The sequence below is a fragment of the Tetrao urogallus genome (genome assembly GCF_951394365.1).
Source record: "Tetrao urogallus genome assembly, chromosome: Z".
Lineage (NCBI taxonomy): Eukaryota > Metazoa > Chordata > Aves > Galliformes > Phasianidae > Tetrao > Tetrao urogallus.
The window spans coordinates 24,878,385-24,888,640 of NC_136816.1; the positions used below are offsets into that span (position 1 = coordinate 24,878,385).

At 42.6% G+C, this 10,256-nt stretch overlaps 1 protein-coding gene across 2 annotated transcripts in view; it reads left to right on the plus strand.

Annotated features, from left to right (window-relative positions):
- The window catches only part of MCC (MCC regulator of WNT signaling pathway), a gene marked incomplete at both ends in the record, with an annotated part of 197,364 nt that extends 188,092 nt beyond the window's left edge, over positions 1-9,272 (plus strand). For both annotated transcript variants that reach the window (XM_079548610.1, XM_079548611.1), the window contains 2 exons: positions 7,922-8,044; positions 9,092-9,272. In XM_079548610.1, coding sequence (XP_079404736.1) covers positions 7,922-8,044; positions 9,092-9,272 — 304 coding nt within the window. The remainder of the gene's footprint in view (positions 1-7,921; positions 8,045-9,091) is intronic.
- Positions 9,273-10,256: the final 984 nt, after the last annotated feature.

Here is a 10,256-nt window from a genome sequence, read left to right on the forward strand (position 1 = left end):
TCTTCTGAGTTAATTGAAGCAGAGTGAAACCCAAGTAAAACAGCAGGATGCAATCATCCTTTTGATTTTGGGGTAGTTTGGAAGCGTTTGGATGTTCTTAGTCTGCAAAAAGCTGTGCAGCACAGCAGCCTTATCTGCAGAAGTAGCCTATCTTCTCTCTGCAGATGTGGGTTTTTTTCTTAAATCTGAAATCCAACAATGTGTCATGAAGCTCCCTGAGTTTCCAATGTTGGTGCCAGTCAGAAGAAATCGAAGGCAGGAGCAATTCGTAGTTTACTGTTTCATAACATATTTCTACTAACAGCCTCAGGGTTTCTCTTAGCAGTGTTTTAGTATTCTGCATTCTGCAAAAATGGTTTTTGTTATCCATGACCACTATATAACCAGTAGAAATAAAAGTTACCTGCAAATTCCATGTTGTGAAGATAAATCTAAGTTACCGAGTTAGTGGTGTTGCAAACTCAGATGACTTGTTCAGAGATATGTTTCAGTGCAGGCAAGCATAAATACTTTGTACCAATCTTAAGCAATTTTGTTTTTCTCCTTTCCTAATGGAATTATGAATTAGTACCATTCTCCTGAATTTGACACGTCCATAAACAAATTTGTTGGCAGGACATACTTTATTTTTGAGAGAGCAAAAATGTATTCCCAGCAGCGCAATAGCCTGGCAGTGACACTTAAGTATTTTCCAGAGGCCAGTTTTATTGTTTTAGCAGGGTGATAACAAGGTTGATGTAATGGATTTGTTTATTATTTATTTATCAACCGTGTTTGTTCATTCTATGAAAAATGGCCAAGTTGGCAAGACTGAAAAATCTTCCTCTCCACTTGGTAGAAGGGCTCTAACTGTTGAGGTGTGTAGCCTCAGTGTTATGTTGTCTCTTTTTTCTTTTCTGAGTTTTCTGTATTTTATGTATGTATTTAAAGGGTCCTTTATTCTCATCAGGGTATTTTGGGCAGGAAGGATGATAACAGCCATAGTGGACAAAGCATGCTATACCTAGACTGACTTTTCAGACCTCGCCTGGATAATGGGTTGACAAAAAACAATGATCTAAGTGCTGTGCAGAGTCACATGAATTTTGTCAGTCTAGACATGTTTCATTCAGTATCTACCACACAAAGGATGACTTAGCATTTGGCCATACAACAAAGAAGTGATTTATTTTCTGCCTTTTGATGACTTCTGAACCCAGAGAAGCTGCTAAGTGATGCTTCTTATTGGAAAGTCCCCAAACAGAGGCAAAAGGGTGGTAATCAGAAGGACTATCAAACAATATTTTTGTCTTAACAGAAGCATTGCATAGAGCTATTATACTGCCTGTCTGGAATTAAAAACTCTAGCTAATGGGTGTCCAATCTCTCAGCTAGCCAGGGCTGCATTAAATAGTGAATAGGAATTTCCTTGGGGCACATACAAAAAGGTCACTCCAAAAGTAATGCCTCCTATGTTTCCATGGAACTACAGCTGATTAAATGGTGAACTACTGAGAAGTCTTTCAGTATCATCTGTACCTTTTGCATCATCTTGTGCTTTTTGCTAGGTATTTTATATTTGCTTATTTCTGATCTCTTGTTGTCCTGTCTATAAAACTGGGGATACAGAACTCTGACATGGGTTCGGTCATTGCAGATTTCACGGATCTGAAATCTGATTCTATTTTGTGACAGCAGTCTTCTGTGTGGTTCCCCTTGGTTGCCTGAAGGGTTTGGAGGGCATGTTGTCCCTGTGGAAATTCCCCAGGAGAGCCCACCTGAGAGGATTCTTGTGAGAGAATGACTCTCAGTGATATAAGGGTTATATAAGGTTTCTTAGAGCACCTTAGCTGTTTTTGCTACATGCATTACCAATAACTGTAATTTGTATAATTTGTTCATGTGGAATAAGTAGTTTTCTTTACCACCAGGTAGGTTTTCACAATTGTCACAACTTCTCCGGGGCCTTCTCTCCTGTCCAGCTGCTGATCCATTTGCAGGATCATCTCAGGGCTACCAGTTTAACATATGCCCGTGGTCCGTGCCGAATTTTGAGACCTACTCAAGGTCTTGACAAAAAAGCATCAAAAAAGCTGTGCCATTTTAAAGTATTCAGTATCTTATTTATGGTCAGAAAAGGATACTTCTTTGGGCAGCAGGCAGTGCTGGTATTCTCACGTCTACCAATGCCCAAGGAGATGAGCCAGGAAGATGCAGCATTTTGGGAGGACTATTTTAACAATCCTTTAGCATTCAAGTAGTGCTGTTTGGTGCTTCTGAGTATAAAGTCTGTTACATATTAGCTGGTTTCTGCAGCAGGCCAGTTCAAACCAGTGAGGCAGGCATGCTTGGGAATTGGCCTGGGGATTCTGCATGCAAGATTGACATAAGATGTTAGTTTAAGCTGCTGATGAAAGAATTTATCTGCATTCCTTTTGAATGTCCATCTGTGACCTCCTGGGGAAAGAAGAGTTAATGCCTTGAAAAAATAACTGTATGTCACCCTGTTCAGCTGGACCTGGAAATGGCAGAAGGAAATGATAATGTGCTAGGATATCAGGAAAGGGGCTCGGAGCTGCTCATGGGAAGTAGGAAGCATGGGTCTCTTGTTCTGTGGGGTTTCCTCTTGCTTCAGCAAGCCCCCAGTGCCTGGTGAGCCCTTTTCCCCAGAGTTCCCTGCCCAGCTGCTGCCCAGAGCTTGTTGTGCATGAGCACAGGGGCAGAAGCTGTACTGGAACTCATGGTGCCCTGCTGACTCAGGCCCAGGAGTTTGAAGGGCTGCTTTGTAGCAGCTGTGCTTCCTGGTGGGGAAAAAGATGCTCCTTTGGATGGTGAGATGTTGGATAAAAAGCTCCTAGAGGCTCCCAGCTCCTCAGCCTTGTTTTTACCTCCTGATCTGGAGAGAGTTTGTTGTTCCTCTCTAACCTCAGATTTGGCAAGAGCTGAAGGTACTCTTGACCCCAGGGCAAGGGAGCTATAGCTTATGCTTTTACCAGAGGGAAATTAGCTGGGGGCACTCCAAGCCACAAGCAGAAGGATCAGTTCTCCAAATGCCAGGGGAGAGTGGCTTTCTGTTTGTGACATATGGGAATTCTGCATGAGATGGATAAAGGCAGAAAGATTTGCCTAGGAAGATTTCTGGCATATAAATCTGAACATGCCTCAGAAATCCCAGACAGGAGAGAAAATAGAAGGTGCTGAAGACCTCACTTACATTATTCTGGGCCAAACATGGAGGTGTTGTATGGAGGCCAAATTGACAGAAACTTCAGAAATGTACCCTGTGTTATATAATTTCCTGTATGGCTCTGGCAGGATTCCACCTTCTGTTCAGTGGTAGCCTTGAAACCAGATAAAATGTTCGGCCCTTTCAGCTTGCTTTTCTATTAAAACCATCCCGTCTGAAACAAAAAGCCCTTGAAAACTGCTTGGCAACTGCCCACTGAATGTTTTGATTGTGAAAATAAAAAACAAAAGTCTTTGTTACCAGCATGTTTTACATTCTATTGGATATACTGTTTTAGTAGATGTCAGAATAGGCTCCATGCCTCCAAATACACTATTCTGAACTTTTTCTTGGAAAATGTAGTCAAGGGATTCCCCAACTGACTTTCTAATTGCCCTGCAGCATAGAGTCCGTGTGCTGTAAGTGAACTGTACTCTCAGATCATTAGTTTGTTCCCTGAACACACACTCATTCTCTTTGTGCCCATGAGGTTCTGTGGCTGTGTTTCCTGCCATTCTAGCTTCAGTAGCTAACTGGAAGAGGAACTGGTGAGAGAAAAGCTGTGCTGACTTCTGCAGTCCAGTTGAGTTGTGAGTTGGGCGATCATAACACTAGTGTTGACCTAAAAATGTTTGCCTCCATCAAAAAACATGCAGTTGCTTTCTCAGCTTCTTTCTTTTCTGTACCACAGTCCAGGGGTAGGACAGCAGTGTGAGCTTGGCATACAGCCTTCTCCACTAGATTCTTCTCTAGACGCTGACAGCCGAAGGCCATGCCACAACTGTAAGACAGCCCCTAGCAGGATGTTCATGTGGAGGCATGAAATGCATCTCCACCCCTAGTTCACAGTTTTGACACTTTCTCATCCTGGAAAAGATGTTGCACATGACGAGGACTATTGTTTTAGAATATCCTGTTTTATTAAGCCTGTAGTGGCTGATTCTTCAGATCACAGAGCACAGGCCTTCCTAAAAAGGACGTGGGAGTACTGGTGGATAGCAAGCTGGACGTGAGCCAGCAACATGCCCTCACAGCTCAGAAAGGCAACCGTATCCTGGGCCACATCAAAAGAAGCACAGCCAGCAGGGCAAGGGAGGTGATTGTACCCCTCTACTCTGCACTGGTGGGATCTCAGCTGGGGTACAGCATCCAGATCTGAGGTCTTCAGTACAGGAGAGACATGGACCTGTTGGAGTGTGTCCAGAGAAGACCCACAGAAATGATCCGAGGGATGGAACACCTCACCTACAAGGACAGACTGAGAGAGCTGGGGCTGTTCAACCTGGAGATAGGAAGGTTCCAGGGCAACCTAAGAGCAACATTTCAGTATCTGAAGGGGTGGCTGTAAGAAAGAATTGGACAGGCTCTTCTGCAGGATCTGTTGTGACATAGGAAAATGGTCTCAAACTTAAAAAGGGGAGATTTTGACAGGATATAATGAAGATGTTCTTTACAGTAAGGGTGGTGAGGCACTGGAGCAGGTTGCCCAGAGAGATCGTAGATGCTTCATCCCTGGTGACATTCAAGGTCATGTTGGATGGTGCTCTGAGAATCCAGGTAAAGGTTAATTCCAGAGGAGTTGGATTAGGTGAACTTTAAGGGTCCTTTCTGACTCAAACAGTCCCGAAATTCTGTGATCATGCTGGTTTGCAGTAACAATCAGGAAAGTGAAGTGGTTGTGGAAATCTTATGAAGACAGAGCACCTCAGAATCCCCTGTTTGTTTTGTTTGCTGCCAGACTAAAGAATGAGTTCTGGCAAGACACAAATGAGGATAGTTCTCTGTCTAAGCAGAGCTAATAGGTGTTAGAAATGAGAAGAGTATTATGAGCATGGGAGAGCAGGCACTGGCAAGTACTCTTCCACTGACCTCAACATCAAGAAAAGGCAACAGATGTGTCTGGATCTCATCACTACACACTGGAGAATGCATGTGTCCTAGTGATATAAATCTAGCTTTGTTGGACCCAGATTAGTAGCATTACATTCTGTTACTTGTGTATGTTGGGGACTCAGAGCTTGCATCTGGGAGTTGTGTAAGCAGCTCACAGAGGCCCAGGATGTTAGCAGTCTGCTCACTGTGTCTTTGGCAAGAAGTAGACAAAGGTGTTGCAGTACAGATTTGAAAGAAATAATTTTTTGATGCTTTAACTGAGTTCAGACCATGACTGGCTGGTACGTGTGCAAAAGCTGACTGGTTTTACCATGTAACAGTCACCTTAGCAGACAACTTCACTGTGTGCAAAAAGTTCCTCCAAGCCTTCCCCATTGCATTTCTTTCCACATGGCTTTTGTTACCCCAGGTGTATCGGGGATCTTGGCTGCTATGTGTTGTGGCTCTGCCGGATTCCATCCCTTGGGCTGACTGTACACGGTGTTTTCACAGCTGTTCCTTTTCTCCCACATAACGTTGCATTGACCAGATAGATAGGAATTTTAGTTTTTCTCTCCCCAAACACTGCAGATGTTCTCCCTTGCCTAGCCACAGTGCAGGACACTGTGCTACTGAGCTTTCCCCACAGCCCCTGAGTTTTTCGGAGCTGACAGACACCTAATTCACACCATCTGCTGTCCCACATGCCGTGGCTCTCACAGCAGCACGCACACGTTGGCTGACATGTCTGACCCATGATGGGTTTCTTATTTGTCTTCATCTGCATGTAAAAACTGGTTTAGTTCCTGTTTTCTTTGCAGGAAACAAATTTCAAAGGTACTTTGTGCTGAGGCATTCCATCAGCTAAAAAAGGAATGTAAAGGAATAAAATTTGTACTTGGGGTGGGAGGTGGTGAGCTTTTAACCCCTAAGGGAAAAGATTGAATAATTTGAAAATAGAGTGCAGTACGTCAGTGAAAGGACGTGTGAGAATATTGACAGTTCCTCATCACAAGGCCTCTCATTCACCTGGCCAGTACGTCAGCGTGCTGAATATTCCCCTGGTCGTTCTCAAAGCTGTTCTGTTGCTGAGGCAGATGGACACAGTGCAGTGTGCCACGTGCTGTCATGTCTGGCTGTCTGGTTGTAGGATGCTGCCGCAGCCGGGCCAGCCCAGGCACTGCAGGCGGTGAGCGGGCAAGCAACTTCTGTGCAGCCTGCAGGAGGCCTTCACAACATGTCGGGTTATAAACACATGTCCAGCTCTCCTGGAGAAAATTCCATGGTGTTCTGACAGGGTAACTGAGTGTGGAGAAGTTATTGTCTTCCTCTGTACAAGGGGGTGTTCGTTTCAGTTTAGGATGGGGTTTCACTCGGCTGTCAGGCTTCACATTCCTGCGCTCCAGCGGTGCGGTTCCTGCAGGCACACGGCTTCCCAGCTGCAGCCGGGCAGCTGCCCTGTGAGCTCGGCGGGGGTGGTGCCCAGGTGCTGTGGTGTGTGTGAGGAGCGCTCACTCCTACATGGCTCCTGCAGCCCATGTGGTGGCCTTACTTAGAGGGAGTCCAGCGCAGCAACGCTACAACAAAAATGAGGAAAACCAAATCATTGCAGTGTGGTTCGAGGACATAAAGCAGAGTCACATACCTCTATAGGTGCCGAGTTTCCCATGTAAGGTTTGGCATTACAAAATCGCTCTCTTGTCCCAGTGTAACCCCTCCCCCCGCATCCCTTTCCCCCAGAGCCAGTGCTTTCCCTCTGAATTATCTGTGTCATGAGGATGAGTTCCAGAGAAGGGCCCCCTTGTCTCTGCACCAACAGCTGGGGTGAAGGGGGAAGACCTTGTGCATGTGGCCGCAGGCTGCTGGGAGCTGCCTTAAGGAGGCCCTGCTCCTGACACCTTCTCCCTCACTGCAAAGTGCTTCTGAGAGCCAGCTGAAATTCTCCCTAGAACTTCTGCATTATCTACTTTTGTTTTGCTCTCAGAGATTTGGTAAGATACCTTACTCCCGTTTTCGCACACTTCTTGTAATTAGTTTTCGGTTTGTAATTTGTAGGTATTTTTAGTATTAGTAATTATATTGTATTGGTATTTTAAATCTCACTATTGAGGCTTATTTGAAGGAGTTACTGATAGAAAAAATTCCTGTGCTCATTTTGTATTTCTTTTGCTTGATCTTTTCTGTCTGTTCTCCGCTCTCATTCTTATCTTTTTCTTCTTCTCACTGCCATATGAACTGAATTTGCTGACTCCTAAGGAAACCACTGATCTACTGTAATTCACACTGTAGTTTAAATTGTTTGAGTAAATTGGAGACTGTAACTGAAATCAAGTGACATTGCTCTGCATCTGTAGTCATTTCTAAATATTTGTTTCTGAAGATTTGTTTAGTAAATGAAGCTTAAGGGCAATTCTGGTGTGCTATTGTTAATCAAATTCTTTTTATGTGATCATCATGATACTTGATTTTTCTTTATAGTTTCTTTTGTTGCTAAATAAAGACATACAAGTTGGCATGTTCCAGGTACCCTTAAAAAATACACTGTTACAAGATACTTGTTAGTGTGATTTGGTACATACAAGGCAGTGACCCACCACAGAGGTTTCTGCTCCTTTTTGCTTGCTGTGCCTCAGCCTGTATTCTAAAACAGTGAATTTTATAAAATCAGATTTTGGAAAAGCTTAACATAATAATGACTTTCTTCGTTGTCTAAGTTATATTAAATATTTTTACCTGTAAACACAAATTACAAAGAAACTTGATTATTACCATTCATGCTTTTGCAAGCTGAAGTGTTATTTCTGTTTTGAGAATAGTTTTCTCCTTCCTTTTCTTCCAATACAGAGAGAAGAAACTGAAAGCTAGAGTGCAGGAACTGGTGAGTGCTTTGGAGAGGCTCACAAAAAGCAGTGAAATCAGACACCAGCAATCTGCAGAATTTGTTAATGACCTGAAAAGGGCAAACAGGTAAGGTATCTCCCAGCAGATGGATGCACCGCTGACATATATATATATATTTTTTTGCTTTGTTCTAGTAATGCACTCTAATTCTCACCATGTCATAATGACCATTTCTGGATCCTTGCATTCTCACAAGTTGAATTCTGAAGGTTAGATGTGGAGGAGGGTAACGCTTCCTAGTGAGGATGCTGAAAACTACATAGCTAAAAACAGAGTGGAGTGAACCGGTTGATTGTAACTGAGTTACTAGGAAGTGCCATATTGTTTAAAACAAACAAAAACCTAAGTCCCTCCATTTATCAGACTTCCAAATCCGTTATTTTGCATAAATTTCTCCTTTTTCTCTGGCTCCAGCCTCTTTAACAAACCAGCTTCAATAATCACACTTAAAATTTGTTGCTCGGTCAGTACATGTGGGTGAACTGAGGACATGGGTTTTATCTGCCCGTCCTACAAGGAGCCTGCTTCTCACAGTGCAATTTTCATTGATACGTTACAGTAAGGAGAGAAAGTCTCTGTGGTGAGGAACAGCGCCTACCACAAGTTCTCCTGCTGAACCAGGTGGATATGTAAAGATATTTATATAGAAGGTATTTAGCAGCTGACAAATTAGCAAAACATGCCCTACTCTCATGTTAATTTTCAAATGCAACTGTTTACTCAGTGCTGGATTTTTGTAATCAGATTCTGGCCATAAGAGAATCATAAAGCATGACATATTTAGTGTTTTAGTATAGTATGCCAACTCTCACATTTAGTATACCAAGTCTTCTTTATGTATTGATGTTATGTTAAAATATTTTTGAGTAACTAGTTTACTGGTAAAGATGTGTATTTGTCCAGAGAAGGTACAGAGGCTAGCATTGATTCACGTTCAGATCAATGAGCTGCAGATCAAATGAGTTTTAAAGCTCCAGTACGTTTCAGGAAGAGGGACCAAATCTTTGAGGGCCCTGAAAAACGTGTTTTGCTTTTGGTTGGGGTTATTTTTTTGTACTTGCTGTGAGCAAGATTTTTTGAATGACTTTGTATATTGCCCTGTATTTTTAACAGCAACTTGGTAGCAGCATATGAAAAAGCAAAGAAAAAGCATCAAAATAAGCTGAAGAAACTGGAATCGCAAATGATGGCCATGGTGGAGAGACATGAAACACAAGTCAGGATGCTCAAACAAAGAATAGCTTTGCTAGAAGAAGAGAACTCTAGACCACACACAAATGAAACTTCACTTTAAATGCATCTCTTTTTTAAAGATCTTAGTGCCATCACAGATTTCTTTATTTTAGAGGCTGGCTTTTAGGTTGCTTCAGCGCTGAGATCTGACCTATCAACACAGGCACAGTTCAGCACCATCTCTCAGATCTCAGCTGTCCAGCCAGGAGTTATGGGGATAATCTAAGCATTAACTAAGTACTGTTTGATAATGTAAAATGGCAGTGCCTGAATTATCATGCTATAATTATGTTCATTGTCTGTGTCGTTATATCTTTACTCATACAGGTTCTCTTCCATTTTATGTCCTATGGATGATAGTAGGACATAGGAAAATAGTTACTGTTGATAGGTTTTAAATTTGGGCAGGTAATCTGAGTTTTTCTGATTCCCAAGTCCCTCTGCACATGGCTGTACTTACGACACATTCAGATGGTTAAGCCGTCTAAACAGAAGGCTGCAGTTCAGGAAGCTCATAGGCTTGTTTGCTTTGTGCTTCACAGAAGCATGACTGTTAACTAACAGTGACAGTAAAGTAGGAAAGATGCTTTTGATTTGGGGAGGGGATGAAACAGTTTTTAAAACAAGTTGCATCTCTTCAGAAGATGGTTTATTTCGTATGAGTCTGTAAGAGGACTAAAGGCTGTAAGTTTTTCCGTGCCAGATAAATAGTCTGTGCCAAGGTTGGTTCAGAGATTGCAAGCCATCATCTGCTATTTATTTGCATTGCACAGTGTTTGTTTGCAAGTAGTTTGTGAAAGTTGAGTTTTCTTGTCAGTACATGATAGCCAAAATTTTCCGTAAGAGCGTAGGCAGCCTTTGTCACTTACAGAGATTTCAGCGCATCTTTCTTTTGTCATGCGGTAGAATGACATCTTTTAATACTTTTAACCAAAAAAGGTACTCAGTAGAAATGTACCTGTTTCATATTGAATGCATACATGCAAAACTATGAATGAGTAGGTGTATGGATGTACAGCCACAAACAGAATGTGAATGAGGTCTT